Raw genomic sequence first — 17,910 nt, 5'->3', positions numbered from 1 at the left:
AACGGCCTAGAGGCATAGAAAGGGAACTGAGTCTGTGAAGTAAGCGGCCTAGCGGCATAGAAAGGGAATTGAGTCTGTGAAGTAAGCGGCTTAGCGGCATAGAAATGGAATTGAGTCTGTGAAGTAAGCGGCCTAGAGGCATAGAAAGGGAATTGAGTCTATGAAGTAAACGGCCTAGAGGCCTAGAGAAGGAATTATGTCTTTGAAGAAAGCGGCCTAGCGGCCTAGAAAAGGAATTGGGTCTGTGAATTAAGCGGCCTTTTAGCAAAGGAACTCCTCGGTTAATATCTTCACAGTTTATTTCTAATGAATAAACGCCAATTACGTTGTCATAATTGACGGGCAGCATCGAAATAAAGTAATAGCAATGCCCTAGTTACCGATTTTTTGTTATCATTATCAGTTCATATGTCGATATTATTGATTTAATGATTGTTTGTATGTATTTATAGTATGTGTACACATTTCAAATCAATCGAAAACCCGAGGAAAATAGGATCTTATTGCATTGTAAGTATGTATGTACATCTGTCCATTGGCTATTCTACCAAATAGAGTTTGACGGGGAACCATATCAGATTTTCAAACTGACTAAATACATTACGGGTTGTTAATTTTTGTAGGAAACTTGGTTTATTCTAAGTTAATTATGTGACTGGGGTCTGTCTTGCGTGTAACCCTTGTAAGATCATTGGCGCGCATTAACCAAGACCTGTCAGATAATGCAAGCATAACTGCATTATCTGCGGATAAAAGGCAGGCTGAAAGAATGAAGCATATCCCAGTGGTTATCCTGAATGACATTGATGTGATTAGTAAAAAAGCTCTTGCGGTCAAAGGTTCTAAGATAAAACGTTGGCGAAGAATGATTGATGTTCTTTTCTGCACAATAAATTGATTACTTTTTATTTGAAGAATGACAACGGTTTACAGATAAACAATTATCGAAACTCTTATAAAAAGGTAAAAGTCAGTTGTTTTTTTCCCGATCCATTTACTGGATAACTACTTTTCTGTTTGGATCTGCTTCTGGTACTTCTATTTATGTTAACACAGTGGTTGAGAAGAGCTCGTTCACCGTAAATAATCATTGACAATGTAATTTCCACAATTTGCAAATTGAAAACCCTGTTTTGTTTGGTTGATAGATTTGATGATAAACGGTCACTGGCTACTTAGTGTTCATTATAAACATTTTACAGAAGAAATGCAGTTTATGCGTACACCTTTACAGGACGTCAACACTGTGACCTTAAACGAACCATTCTCACATTATCCAACATGACCTGTCACTGTACGTTAAATCATTGTCTGAGGCAACACTTAGACATGCAATAATCCTTGGACAATTATAACGTGCCTGACGCGAGAAAATTGACATGCTGCAAAATACGGGTAGCAACAGAAAGTGTTTCGTAACGTTTTATTATAGAGTTGACATTGACATTAATACACACTTTATCAATACAAATAAGGGGTATTGCATCAATAAGGACCAAGATATTCAAGAAATTTGACAGGTTGCTAAATACCACTTGTACAGATACATATAAGTGTGGCCTACTTTGTACGTCTCCACATATGGGAGCCAAGTAGTCTATACAACTATATAATCAGCCGCATATCAAATATTTTCCCTGTAGTGAAATAATATCGGTGGAAATAACTTAATATTTCACTGAAAAGCAAAAAAGATAACAATCAATAATACGTGAAATAATAACTGCATTATGCGTGATTGTTACACGAGTCATTTCCAACATGTTTTGTTGATGAAACAAGGAAAGTTTTTATATAATTTAAAGTAGGGTCGAACTCTGATATCTGTGGATAAAAGACTTGTTTTATGATAAAAGTTCTACATGAAAAAAGAATGACTTTATGGGCATCATTTAGTACAACCGTATAGCTGTTTTTAAAAATACATATACAAATACATAATTTATCCAGGCTGACGTTGCTAAATGAACGGTACAATAATTCAAAATAAATTATTACAGAAAAGGGAGTCAATCAAACAACCACATTATTACAGAAAAGGGACAACCAAACAAAACATATCGCTACTGGAAAGGGCCAATCAAACAAAACATTTTGCTACAGAAAAGAGACAACCAAACAAAACGTATTGCTACAGAAAAGAGACAACCAAACAAAACGTATTGCTACAGAAAAGAGACAACCAAACAAAACATTTTGCTACAGAAAAGAGACAACCAAACAAAACGTATTGCTACAGAAAAGAGACAACCAAACAAAACATTTTGCTACAGAAAATAGACAACCAAACAAAACGTATTGCTACAGAAAAGAGACAACCAAACAAAACATTTTGCTACAGAAAAGAGACAACCAAACAAAACGTATTGCTACAGAAAAGAGACAACCAAACAAAACATTTTGCTACAGAAAATAGACAACCAAACAAAACGTATTGCTACAGAAAAGAGACAACCAAACAAAACGTATTGCTACAGGAAAGGGACAGCCAAACAAACATATTATTACAGATAATGGACAACCACACAAACAATAAGCAGAAATTGATGATGCAATGCAATATGTACATGTTTCGAATGGTAATGTATGGTAGGTAAAAGGCCGGTTTACGAGTTAACAACATGACACTTTATAAAAGTTGTATAGCTAAAATAATACAAAATCAATTCTCAGGAGAAAAATAGTTGTAAAGTATCAAAATATATTAAACTTAGTAGATAATTTTAAGCACCCAAAACATGCTGATGAAAGAATCAAGCTATAGTTACATTACAAAAATGGTCAATGTACAATGACATTTTTCGCATCCATCAATCATGCGCAGCTGACCTTTGTGTAAAAACGATCGTTATATCGGAGAGTCTAGCAAGACAAAAAAAGAACCCTTTTTGTGGTAATTTGACTATCGGCAATGCCAATATGTTTTGGATGCAATTAGTGGTTATTTCATTACTTTATTTCATCGGAGTTGAACCAAGTCTAATATCTTATAACTGAAGATCATTCGTTTTAGAAAATATGTTACTTACAACTGAAAATGTCAATTAATGACTTGAGCACTGACAAAGGTCTGCAAGAAAGATTGATAACCAAGGCCGCGGTAAAAGTATTTTTCGTATTTTCGTATCCACTTTTATACTCATCGATGCATATGTGTTTAAAGTAAGGTTGTCCTAAATTTCGCAAAATGCTACCAGTGTCAAAGTTCTTAATACGTTTAAGTTATGGGTCTGGTCTTGTATTTGCATATGAATAAACTCCTCATCGAGCTCGTCCGATTTAATGGAGCAAAATGTAGGTTGATTGTTGGTTTCCCGGTCTCTACCTAGGTCAAGGTTTAGACTTCTTCTTGTTTGAACTTCGTTGATGAATTTATTTAAAAATTAAAAAAAAACACCATCGTTCTTTATTTCATTAAATGGTTATTAAGGTTGTTTGCTGTTCACATAAATTTTAAGACAGAAATCATTTTGGCTAGTCATGACGCAGATGTGTAATGATCTCTTTCAAATGATCATAATATTTTGTAAGGCTTTAAGTGTTGCACATTAGCACTGCCAGCGATTTCAAAAAATATTTAAGCTTTGCTAAATATATTGCATGGACGTTGAGAACACACTCTGGATACATTTATCAATTGCCAAACATATTGACTTCATGCAAAGTAGATCTTAAAGATTATAAACCTTAAGGCTGTTGTGAAATGCATTTGGCAAAGACTCAATTGGCGTACGGCAACTCGATATCGTATGTAAAATCTGCTTGTTACAAAGTCATTGTTGAATGTAAATGCTATGTGTTTGCTGTCGTCATTGACTGCATGAAAACTTTGCAATATGGTTAAATTGACTCGATCAGGTCTATGTCAACAAAGTTGCGACAGATGCGACGGTTTTGCTTCCGTGTGTGTTTTTCTGAGGAACGAATATTCTAAGGTATTCAATATGTTTTAAAGTTAAATGTTGATACCTAATAATTTCCCAATAATTTCTTTTTGTAACAATTGAAAGGGTATTGCTTGTTGACTACTTAAGTGTAAAATAAATGACCTGCATTAATGCACCAGTCATTTGTAACCACGCCCCCCCCCTCGGGTCCGGGGGTAGGCCGTTTTTTACCTTCCGGGTGAACGCGGTGGTTTTGTCTTCGCGCCAAAAATCGCGTGGAATGGGCCTAACTTAGGGTCCCTGGGGTGCGGGGATATTTGGCGGGGATTTTACCAGCAGTTCGTCCACGCAGGACGGGGATTTTACCCGGGCTTGGCTGGATCGAAATGAAAGTGCCCGCTATTCCTCGGACCTAGGGGCCGTGGGTACAATTGACTGGTACATAAGTACTAACATTGACCTGCTTTTTGTGTTTCTGCTCTTAATTTGAACTAAGATATGACGTGTATTGACCTTTAAAGCTTTCCTTCGAGAAAAAGGATTAGACTTATTTACGTTTGTTTTATTTATATTGTTTTGCATATTCTTTCTCTACATATCAAGCTCTTTACAATGATTCCAAAATAATAATGTGTCATACTTGTGCTTAGAATACCTCAGGTGACTTTAATGCTAACTCCATGTCTTGTACATTTTAGGTTTAGGTTTGCTAATAGAAAGGATATTATTTTCATAAGTACTCGTGCACTTACAGTTGTGAGCATTTTTAACATAAAATTCATTGTTTTATTATGTGAGAACAATTCATGTTTCGAATGTCCTTTCTTAAATATTTCATTTTTCAAACTATCCAAAATGAACCCGTTAGCTGTCCTCATATGCTTAATACATGTAGCTAGTTTATGCAAGTTTTTTAACTTGGTTATAAAGAATTTGGATTAATTTGTTAATAATATCACCAACATTGATCCTCTACAGTGAGTGGAATAAATAGAGGTGATAGGTAATATAATTAACCGGTGCTCACTTTAATCAACTTTGATGGCTTATTCTATCTAAGTAGATATAACGTTGAATGTCCTGACAATCGATGTGTTTGTATCTGAAAGGGAAAAGGAACTACTCTGTACATAGTTTCATAGCTTCATAATTTATTTCTTAAATATACACACCAAAGGCCATACGTAATGCATCTGTATACAAACATAATAATATATCAACCATAGACGTTTACAAAGTACCATTGCTTTAAAGAGATAACACATAACGATTAACGGAAATGTGAAACCATGGCAAGCAATTCATCACTCAACCTTTCATTTACCAGATAACGACGTTGTTGTTCGAATTTATGTCTTATGTTAACTTCTATTGATGCGAACAGCGATGTTCTGAATAATAGTTTTATTTTGTAATTATTTAAGTGACAACATCAAAATGAAGTACTAGCATTTCCATAGTTACCGTTGTTAAGAATTTCAGCTCCTATGTCGATGTTATTGACTTAATTGTTAGATAATAATATTTAAAACGTGTATATTTATGATCTATAAATGCATGCATTCGTTTACAACAAATCGTAAACCCGATGTGAATAGGTGTTTATTTTTGTTAGTATGTGCATCTATCCATATGCTATTTTATAGGGTTGAACAAGGCGAACTTGTGTGGATGACGGTAAAAGTACAAAAGCATAGATTGAATGATAAAAGAGCATTTATTGAAAATGCCATATAAAAAAAATGTTATTAAGATATTATATATGTTTTGTGTAGTTTTAAACCGAGAAATTATATATGGGTGAATAAAACCGCCTAAAGGAGAACCCTACGCCACCCAGAGTACTATTATAGCAAATAATGTTTGGTCAGATAGCGAATCTATCAAAACCTGCCTCATAATACGAGCACAACTGCATTACCTGATAAAGCAGGTTGAACGAATGAAGCCCATCCCAAGGGTAATACTAAACGACATCAAAGGTCCTGCAATATAAACGTTGTCGATGAATGATTGATGTTTATTTTTCTGCACAATAATTTGATTTTTTTTATTTGAAGAATGACAACAGTTGACTGATAAACACTTATGGAAACTATTTAAAAAAAGGTGTGAAACAATTAATCTTTTTCACCGTCCATTTACTAGATAACTACGTTTGTGTTTGAATCTATTTAAGATACTTCTATTCCTGTAAACACAATGGTTGAGAATAGTTTCGTTCACAGTAAATTACAGTGTATATAAATATTGACAACAACGGCCATGTCATAATTTAATATTACCGTATTTTCGAAAACAGTACAATTTATACATGAACTATTCACAACTAACAAGTTCATCACACATTTTTGTACAGCAGAATTTCAGATTAGACGTAGGGTTTTACAGGACGTCAACCGTTTGACCTTCAAACCTTTATCGGATTGTTCGCACATAATTAAACATGACCTGTCACTGAACGGTGAATAATATGCATGCGGCGACAACAATTAGTTATGCAGTAATCCTTTTGATAATTAAAAAGTGCCAAACAACAAACAAAGATACACACGCCAATATCGAGATATTCGACACGTTGCGAAACACCCCTTGTACGGGTACATGTAAGTGAGGGCTACTTTTTGTACAGAACGTCATCCAAGTACTTATGTTTACATTGTACACGCTAAGATTTACAAGGAAAGTGATTTATGAGAGTATCAGCGAGCCAACAACGTTTAAACTTTACTATTAACGTTACATGTAGCTACTGGCATTGTTTCGTAACGTGTGTATTATAAAGAGTTGACAGACAGACAGAAATGTTTATTGTCATTAACATGTTATAAAAGTGTTTCTTCACAAAATATTTTAAGCATATATCAATATATTCAGTATCGTTACAACGATGCATTGCATGAATTCAAGGAAAAGGGAAAGGATTAAGTAAGTTAAATTAAAGAACATACAAGAAGATATCAAAAAAACGAAAGCAAAAGAGATATATATCGAAATCAAACTGTAATATAAGCATATAAGTAATAGAGACATGAACTGTTGTGGAAGGCTATTTACAAATGTCATAATGCTTGAAAAATCTAAACGATGCTATGTTTTTAGAATTTCTGAACAGAAATGCTTGATTTGTAAATTAACCTAGGCCATTTAGTATGCTTAGTATGTTGACACTGATATTAATACGCATGTTATCAAGACAAACTAGGTATATTGCCTTATACAAAAAGAGTAACTACAGTTGAGTCTGACTATGAGATTTGACTTGAATATTTGTGTGATATTGGGGCCTGGTTTCATCCTGTATCCATAAATCCTTTAATATTTTAAGACATGTTCTCTTGTTGTGGCTTGATATGTAACAAGTGTTCAAACAGTTGATAAAGTTGAAATAAGTTTGAAGATGGTTTCATTCAGCCCCAAGTGAACTTTATGTTTCCACTGGCCGTTTCAAGTAACTTCAACATGTATTTATCGCGATATTTAAATATGATTGATATTTGAGTAAGTCATCTGGTGTTGTTGTTGGTCAGTTTGACCTGGACCTGTACACAAGTCACAGTTAATTGTTCGACTCCTAGGGCCGCCCCTATAGTTCCCATTGTTTTATTTGTTTTAAGGCCAAACAAGGCTACAGAGTTCAGATCGCAAACGACCATTTACTGTACTTTCAGCCGCACTAAACTGATATCAGTAATGTCTTAAGTACGTCTGCAACATTCGTCTTCGTTAGACTGATCGTTTGTCTAGATCAAGAGCCATGAGGTTGACATCGTCCTCGCTGAATTGCGAATAAACGATTTATATTTGTTATTCATTTGCAAACAAATAAAAATGCATGTTTTCCAATGATTAAAAACAATGACTGCTTTACCCATATTTATGGGATAAAGGGTACATCGCTGATGTTACACTATCAGTTTATTGATTACAACTTATATCGGTCAGGTGTGAGAGTATTTTATGCCATGTTTTACCTGATCACCAGAGTATCTGAAACGCGCTGTACAACTATGCCTGTGGACGATGTTGGTGTTGATTCTGGTAAAGCCTTATAAGTCATTCGCTGTGCTTATTTAATTAAATATCTCTAAGCCGACTCGGTCACGCTGTTGGTATATGCGAAAATGTTCGTGGGTGTGAAACTACTGCTGTATGGCAATTCCATTCGTTAACCCCCTCCCCCCCCCCTTTGTACATATGAAAATGTTCGTATGTGTGAAACTATTGCCAAATTGCCGCATAGTCATAGCGGTATTTTTTCTGAATTTGTCCACGGATATATGTAAAATATACACATATCATAATTACGCCTTATAGCTGCGCATATTTGATCATGTTTAACCTCATATTTCCAATATTTGAATAGTTGTGTGAAAAAGAATACCATATACTAGTATGTTCATCGATAAAATGGACCCGGTCTCCTGGGACCAGTGTCTAGATTTTATATAAGATGATCCGAGTTGGGTAACTGGGTGACCTTCTATTATGGGCAACATTTACACAGGAATTTCTTCGAAATGAGCATTTCATTTACATCGAGATAAAATCTAAATAGTTGTACATTCAAACAGGGACCAACGTCCTCTTCATCTAAAGTAGTGCTGAAGTGGCTGTGATCTGGCAAATTCATGACGGAGAGCAATAAATCAAATTTCACACAGGCCTCATTAAGTGCAGACATTTATTGTATCGTTTTTGAAATACGATATTTCAGCTGTAAACCTAATTTGTTTTGAACAATAATTTCTTGAAAATGTATACAGGAATAAACTTAAAATAGGGCGTTGCTATGTTACGGGGAATGTTTCATATACGACATAATTTTATGTTTGAGCAGGCAGCTAAACGCAAATGATGATAAATCTCAATGACAAATATTGTTGAAAAGGGTAATACTTTATTTTTCAACACTTTTTTAAAATGCTTATGAACAGCTTAAAAAACTCCGAATATGTTCACAGGGTTAGAAAAGTGTACATTGACTTAGCATTCAGAGTTTTAATGGGATATCTTAGTCGTAAACCTAACGTTGCTTAAGAGTGGCAGAATCTATATGATAAATGTATTAACGATATTTTCATTGAAACGCACATTACGCCAAACACGAGGTGACGTCTGGAAATTCACTAACTTAAGCCTTACGATCTTCACTGAAACGTTCCCAAGAGGATACGCAGTGTGATACAAACTGGTTTGGAATGAGGATAAAAATGGCGATGGGGATAAAGATAAAGGCTACAATGGGATGAGAATGAACACGACAATGTCATGAGGACGACGATGACAATCAGATGATCGTGACAATGGGGATGCTGATGACGGTGGCAATAGGATGAGGACGACCGTGACAATAGGATGAGGACGAACGTGACAATGGAATGACGACCGTGACAATATGATCAGGACGACCGTGACAATGGGATCAGGACCACCATGCCAATGGGATGAGGACGACCGTGACAATAGAATGACGACCGTGACAATATGATCAGGACGACCGTGCCAATGGGATGAGGACGACCGTGACAATGGAATGACGACCGTGACAATAGGATCAGGACGACCGTGCCAATGGGATCAGAACGACCGTGACAATGGGATGAGGATGACCGTGACAATGGGATAAGGACGACCGTGACAATGGGATGAGGATGACCTTGACAATAGAATGACGACCGTGACAATGGAATGACGACCGTGACAATGGAATGACAACCGTGACAATAGGATCAGAACGACCGTGACAATAGGATCAGAACGACCGTGACAATGGGATGAGGATGACCGTGACAATGGGATGAGGACGACCGTGACAATGGGATGAGGACGACCGTGACAATGGGATGAGGATGACCTAGACAATGGGGATGAGGACGACCGTGACAATGGGATGATGACGGTGACAATGGGGATGAGAACGACCGTGACTAGGGAATGAGGACGACCGTGACAATGGGATGATGACGACCGTGACAATGGGATGAGGATGACCGTGACTAGGGGACGAGGACGACCGTGACTTGGGGATGAGGACGGTGACAATGGGATGATGACGGTGACAATGGGATGATGACGGTGATAATGGGATGATGACGGTGATAATGGGATGATGACGGTGACAATGGGATGATGATGACCGTGACAATGGGATGAGGACGACCGTGACAATGGGATGAGGACGACCATGACAATGGGATGAGGACGACCGTGACAATGGGATGAGGACGACCGTGGCAATGGGATGAGGATGACCTAGACAATGGGATGAGGACGACCGTGACTAGGGGATGAGGACGACCGTGACCATGGGATGATGATGACCGTGACAATGGGATGAGGACGATCGTGACAATGGGATGAGGACGACCATGACAATGGGATGAGGACGACCGTGACAATGGGATGAGGATGACCTAGACAATGGGATGAGGACGACCGTGACAATGGGATGAGGACGACCGTGACAATGGGATGATGACGGTGACAATGGGATGAGGACGACCGTGGCAATGGGGATGAGGACGACCGTGACTAGGGGATGAGGACGACCATGACTAGGGGATGAGGACGACCATGACAATGGGATGAGGACGACCGTGACTAGGGGATGAGGACGACCATGACAATGGGATGATGACGACCGTGACTAGGGGATGAGGACGACCGTGACAATTGGGATGAGGACGACCATGACAATGAGGATAAGGACGACCGTGACTAGGGGATGAGGACGACCGTGACTAGGGGATGAGGATGACCGTGACTAGGGGATGAGGACGACCATGACAATGGGGATGAGGACGACCGTGACTAGGGGATGAGGACGACCGTGACTAGGGGATGAGGACGACCATGACAATGGGATGATGATGATGATGACCGTGACAATGGGATGATGATCGTGACAATGGGATGATGATCGTGACAATGGGATAACGACCGTGACAATGGGATAACGACCGTGACAATGGGATGGGGACGGTGACAAAGGGATGAGGACATCCGTGACAAAAGGATAACGACCGTGACAATGGGATGAGGACAACCGTGACAATGGGATAACGACCGTGACAATGGAATTACGACGGTGACAATTGGATGGGGACGGTGACAAAGGGATGAGGACAACCGTGACAATGGGATGAGGACGACCGTGACAATGGGATGGGGACGGTGACAAAGGGATGAGGTCAACCGTGATAAAGGGATAACGGCCGTGACAATGGGATGACGACGACTGTGACAATGGGATGAGGACGACCGTGACAATGGAATTACGACGGTGACAATGGGATTAGGACGACCGTGACAATGGATTAACAACGGTGACAATGGAATTACGACGGTGACAATTGGATGAGGACGGTGACAAAGGGATGAGGACAACCGTGACAATGGGATGAGGACGACGGTGACAATGGGATAACGACCGTGACAATTGAATTACGACGATGACACTGGGATAACGATCGTGAGAATGGAATAACGACGATGACATTGGGATGACGACAGTGAGAATGGAATAACGACGATGACACTGGGATGACGACAGTGACAATGGGATGAGGACGATGACAATGGGATGAGAACAACCGTGAAAATAGGATGAGGACGACCTTGACAATGGGGATGATGATGTCGGTGGCAATATGATAAGGACGACCTTGACAGTGGGGATGATGATGACGGCGGCAATAGGGTGAGGACGACCGTGCCAATAGGATAAAGACGAACGTGACAATGGGATGATGAAGGTGACAATGGGATGATGACGGTGGCAATGGGATGACGACGGTGACAGTGGGATGATGACGGTGACAGTTGGATGACGACGGTGACAGTGGGATGATGACGGTCACAATGAAATGATGATGAAGGTGACAATTGGATGACGACCGTAAAAATGTGATGACGACGACCGTGACAATGGGTTAAGGACGACCGTGACAATGGGATGAGGACGATCGTGACAATGGGATGATGACGGTGATAATGGGATGATGACGGTGACAATGGGATGATGACTGTGGCAATGGGATGAGGATGATCGTGACAATGGGATGAGGACGACCATGAAAATGGGATGTTGACGGTGACAATGGGATGACTACGACCGTGACAATGGGATGAGGACGATCGTGACAATGGAATGATGACGACCGTGACAATGGGAGGATGACCGTGGCAATAGCATGATGACGGTGACAATGAGTTGAGGACGACCGTGACTAGGGGATGAGGACAATCATGACAATGGGATGATGACGACCGTGACAATGGGATGAGGGCGACCGTGGCAACGGGATGATTATGACCATGACCATTGTGATGAATATTACCATGGCAATAGGAATGAAAGAGACCATGACAATGGTCTGAGGAAGACCTTAAAAACGGGGTGAGGATAAACATGGCACTGACATACTGAGTTCATTATGTTATTTCTATACATTTCTTAATAAAGTAACCGTCTGATGTTGTTGTTAAGCTCATATGGGTATTTTGAATTCCATTTCGAACTAATATATTCACAAGTGTCCAGGATGTTCCTTATATTATCTTTGTAAAGTTATATAACAATTCAAGTAATTAAGTGACTTGCTAAAATTGTATGGCATATATGGAATGAATATTAGCAGTAATGGAAAACAGCATATAACTCAAAAAGGTCGTTAAATTAATTACCTACTTATATATGTCATCTACATCATCCCACGACTCCACTTTGTTCGCCAATTATAGGCTTCCTATTTCCTCGTGAACTTCGCTTTATCTCCATTAGCATGATCGTTTGTCTAAATCAACACACCATGATGTGGAAACCGCTGATATTGAAAGGACAAGATTACCGTTATATGAAGACATAAAGTACTGAATGCCTAGATGCCATTTTATATGTTGTATCGAATAATAATCCCAAAACTAATATTTGGTTCTCTAAGGGTTTAAATGAAGATTGGCTGATGATGATGTTACCGGCATCCTCATCTCAAAATATGTTGTGTGATCGTGCAATGGAGGTAGCAAAATATCAATTGCTGCATTTTTCTCCTATGACCCCGTTTCTTCGTGCTGTATCTGCGTCCTCTATAACCCCATTATGTCGTGCTGCAAGCGCGACCTTTATGACCCGTATGTCGTGTTGCATTTTCGTTGTCGTGTAGCATTTGCGTCCTCTATGCACCATTTGCATCCTCTATGACCCCGTTGTGTCGTGCTGCATTTGCGTCCTCTATGACCCAGTTGTGTCGTGCTGCATTTGCATCCTCTATGACCCCGTTGTGTCGTGCTGCATTTGCATCCTCTATGACCCCGTTGTGTCGTGCTGCATTTGCGTCCTCTATGACCCAGTTGTGTCGTGCTGCATTTGCGTCCTCTATGACCCCGTTGTGTCGTGCTGCATTTGCGTCCTCTATGACCCCGTTGTGTCGTGCTGCATTTGCGTCCTCTATGACCCTGTTGTGTCATGCTGCATTTTTGCATTTGCTAGGCCTTAGCCATCTGCAATCAAGTAGGGCGTTTAACTTAGGCCTAAGGCATGTGCAATCAAGTAGGGCGTTTAACTTATGCAAACAGGGGATTGTTAGGCCTTAGCCATGTGCCATCAAACAGGATGCTTGTTAAGCCTTTGTCATGTGTCATCCAACAGGGTGTTTGTAGGCCTTAGCCATGTATCATCTAACAGGGTGTTCGTTTGGCCTAAGCCATGTGCCATCAAACAGGGTGTTCGTTAGGCCTTAGCCATGTGTCATCAAACAGGGTGCTCGTTAGGCCTTAGCCATGTGTCATCCAACAGGGTGCTCGTTTGGCCTAAGCCATGTGTCATCCAACAGGGTGTGTGTAAGCTTTAGCCATGAATCATCTAACAGGGTGGGCGTTTGGCCTAAGCCATGTGCCATCAAACAGGGTGTTCGCTAGGCCTTAGCCATGTGTCTTCATACAGGGTGTTCGTTAGGCCTTAGCCATGTGTCTTCAAACAGGGTGTTCGTTAGGCCTTAGCCATGCGCCATCAAACAGGGTGTTCGTTAGGCCTTAGCCATGCGCCATCAAACAGGGTGTTCGTTAGGCCTTAGCCATGTGTCTTCAAACAGGGTGTTCGTTAGGCCTTAGCCACGTGTTTTCAAACAGGGTGTTCGTTAAGCCTTAGCCATGCGCCATCAAACAGGGTGTTTGTGAGGCCTTAGCCATGTGTCTTCAAACAGGGTGTTCGTTAGGCCTTAGTCATGCGCCATCAAACAGGGTGTTTATTAGGCCTTAGCCATGTGTCATCAAACAGGGTGTTCGTTAGGCCTTAGCCATGCGCCATCAAACAGGGTGTTCGTTAGGCCTTAGCCATGTGTCTTCAAACAGGGTGTTTGTTAGGCCTTAGCCATGCGCCATCAAACAGGGTGTTTATTAGGCCTTAGCCATGTGTCTTCAAACAGGGTGTTCGTTAGGCCTTAGCCATGCGCCATCAAACAGGGTGTTCGTTAGGCCTTAGCCCTGCGCCATCAAACAGGGTGTTCGTTAGGCATTAGCCATGTGTCTTCAAACAGGGTGTTCGTTAGGCCTTAGCCATGTGTCATCAAACAGGGTGTTCGTTAGGCCTAAGCCATGTGCCATCAAACAGGGTGCTTGTTAGGCCTTAGCAATATGTCATCAAACAGGGTGTTCGTTAGGCCTAAGCCATATGCCATCAAACAGGGTGTTGTAAGGCATTAGCCATGTGTCATCAAACAGGGTGTAGTAAGGCCTTAGCCATGTGTCATCAAACAGGGTGTTCGTTTGGCCTAAGCCATGTGCAATCAAACAGGGTGTTGGAAGGCATTAGCCATGTGTCATCAAACAGGGTGTTCGTTTGGCCTAAGCCATGTGTCATCAAACAGGGTATTGTAAGGCCATAGCCATGTGCCATCAAGCAGAGTGTTGTAAGGCCTTAACCACGTGCCATTAAGCAGGGTGTTGTATGCCTTAGCCATGTGTCATCAAGCAGGGTGTTGTATGCCTTAGCCATGTGTCATCAAAAAGGGTGTTCGTTCGGCCTTAGCCATGTGGCATCAAGCAGAGTGTTGTAAGGCCTTAAACATGTGCCATTAAGCAGGGTGTTGTATGTCCTAGCCATATGCCATCAAGCAGGGTGTTGTACGCCTTAGTCATGTGCCATCAAGTAGAGTTTTGTAAGGCCTTAGCCATGTGCCATCAAGCAGGTTTTTGTACGCCTTAGCCATGTGCCATCAAACAGGGTGTTGTAAGCCTTAGCTATGTGCCATCAAGCAGAGTTTGTTAGGCCTTAGCCATGTGCCATCAAGCAGGGTGTTGTAAGGCCTTAGCCATGTGCCAACAAACAGGATGTTGTTAGGCCTTAGCCATGTGCCATCAAGCAGGGTGTTTGTTTAATTGTTGGCTCCTGTGATTGATATTTTTTCTCTATTTAATTAACAGTGACACAACCAACGAAAACATGAAACAAACAACTTACAAGAGCCACATAACTCGATAAACACAGAATATACATAAATATATATTATTGCATGGCTTTCTCAAGAGTTTATAAACAGTTGAAACTAGATGTTTTTAGTGAGAAGCTTCCATATAAAGTTTTGGCAGCTGAACAATATATTAAGATGTACAAAAAAGACCAATAATATTAGTATTCAGATTTCAGGGCAGGATTAAAATCATTGCGGATGTTTTAACTTTATATGTGTTTTAATAAGGTTTATTTTCAGAAGTAAACGGTAACAAAATTATGCGATAAGTACAGAGAAAAATGAAGAACAAAGAATAATTTTAAATATGAATATAACGTTGAATATGCGCAAAAAAGATACAATATAGATGTTCTACTTTTCAGGGAAGTCTGCACCAATTTCTCCAATGAGAATTACAAGAGATGCATTTCTGGATCACCGTGACACGGAGCACAAATACATTAAGACGAACGTTGCATCTCCTAATGTACTTCTCTGCCCTAACTTATTCTAGGAAACATTGCAAACTAGCGTGATTTATTCCATATCGCAAAATGCAAGCGAAGGACTTGCTGGTCTTGTATTGGAAAGATAAATCAAGCTGTCAGAAATATATGCGAATACTATCTGTGATGTAAGCTAATTAACCCTGATGTCATCCCTTTTGTCGAATTATAGCTGTTTATCGAGATAAAAACAAATCGGTAGACAAGAATGAAAGAGGGAGATTCATATAAATAACAGTTATTTTCAAAATGGACCCATATTTCACAAGGTAATAAATTGTGAATTAGCGGAATAAAGGCGTTTTCATATAGCATCGCGTCCAGATAGTGTTTCTTATGTTCCAACCGTAATAGGTTCTCTCGAGTTGTATATAATTATAACGTGTGCAGCCGATGTATTTGTGATGTTCATATAAGTGCGCACCATCTAGGAACTCCAATGGGAATTCGATATGAAAATTAAAAGGAGCGCCCCGGTAGAACTGCTCGATACTTTCACAAGTGCCACTAGAGATCTTCGGATATAGCGGAGCGATAATATTGGTCCTTGTGGGCACGACTTAGTGACTTTATTAAAATGGAGGGGAGAGTGACATATTGACAAAATGATTGCAAATCGAATAAAAACTGTCGATATACACGGGAATACAGATCATGGGGATGCTATATGGGAAAATTGAAAGAAGTGTCTATCGGATCCAATAAAACGTTTTATATGCAATAAGATCTTTGTGATTTGTGCAATGTATCCCAGATTGGTGTCGAGCACGCAGTGGCACTGAATTAGTTCATCAGGATTTCGACCATATATGATATAAGCACCGAACAGTTGATTCATCTTGCAGTGTCAAGATGAATGCGTACATGAAAATGACGACAAGTCACCTAACAGTGGACTCGGACTATCAAAGAGTGAATTTGGTCGTTTTAGGGGCTCCTGGTGTTGGAAAATCATCCATCGTCCGTCAGTTTGTTTCCAATGCATTTGAGGAGGAATACCACCCGACAGACGAAAAACAGATCTATTATCCATCTGTCATCATCAATGACCACCTTTATGAGCTGAAGATCATCGACTGTCCATACATTCCGTATTTCCCTGTGAACTCCCTGTATGAGTGGACAGACTATCGCGGTTATGGCCTGCGAAATGCATCTGCATACATACTTGTTTATGACATAACGGCCGAAGAGAGCTTCCATTATATCAAAAATCTTCGGGACCAGATTCTTGAAAGTAGGGATATGCACGATATACCTCTATTTGTGGTGGGCAATAAATATGATTTGTCCGAAGACAGGGGCATTTCGCGTCGAGAAGTCGCGAGCTTGGTTAAGAAACATTGGAAATGTGGATATATTGAATGCTCAGCCAAATATAATTGGCACGTCATCTTGCTATTCAAGGAACTTATGAAAACAATCGATTACATTGACTACGGACATAAACCTACATCATTACGAGTTCAAGACGCTCTAAGAAACAATAGATGTGTGATTTTGTGATATTGATTGCAATGACATTTTGCTGTCCTTTCCATGAGTCTTTCTCTGCGGAAGAGTTCACAACATGGGCTCCATACATCATTCGGATCTATGTCAAACCACCAGTTCGTTATCGCTGATATGCAAGTTCTATATTTCCCAAACTCTTACAACGAAATTTCCGTCATTCGAGTAAAAGAAACATTTTGAATTTAAACATTACAGTTGCATTTTAAGTTTTTAAACATAACACTCATTGAACAATAACAACATTATATATTGCATATGTTTTTCCGTTCTCAAATTATACTATGATGAAAATACATGCCCTGTGTACACATGCAATAAGTATGTTATCAAGTTCTCTTTCTTTTTAAAACGGTCGTTGTAATTCAAGTATAACGGTAGCCTATATGTGTATTTATTTATATATTGTCCTATTAGTAACATATTGTAGGTTTCGGGGACAAACACATCACGAATAATTCTGAAATTTGTCATACTGGGTCTCGTTTATTATAGAGAGCGAATAAATATTTTTGAAAAATCGATTGAAAGTCCTTTTTGATAAGTGGGGGA

The 17,910-nt window shown here is 39.7% G+C and overlaps 1 protein-coding gene across 1 annotated transcript in view; it reads left to right on the top strand.

Annotated features, from left to right (window-relative positions):
* LOC128233019 (ras-like protein family member 10B) overlaps nucleotides 1-17,703 on the top strand; it is a 30,081-nt gene extending 12,378 nt beyond the window's left edge. The window contains exon 2 of the mRNA XM_052946871.1: nucleotides 15,724-17,703. Coding sequence (XP_052802831.1) covers nucleotides 16,699-17,352 — 654 coding nt within the window. The 5' untranslated portion in view covers nucleotides 15,724-16,698 and the 3' untranslated portion in view covers nucleotides 17,353-17,703. The remainder of the gene's footprint in view (nucleotides 1-15,723) is intronic.
* The last annotated feature ends 207 nt before the right edge of the window (nucleotides 17,704-17,910 follow it).

Source organism: Mya arenaria, chromosome 4 (assembly GCF_026914265.1).
Source record: "Mya arenaria isolate MELC-2E11 chromosome 4, ASM2691426v1".
Taxonomy (NCBI): domain Eukaryota; kingdom Metazoa; phylum Mollusca; class Bivalvia; order Myida; family Myidae; genus Mya; species Mya arenaria.
This window is presented reverse-complemented; position numbering and strand designations above follow the sequence as displayed.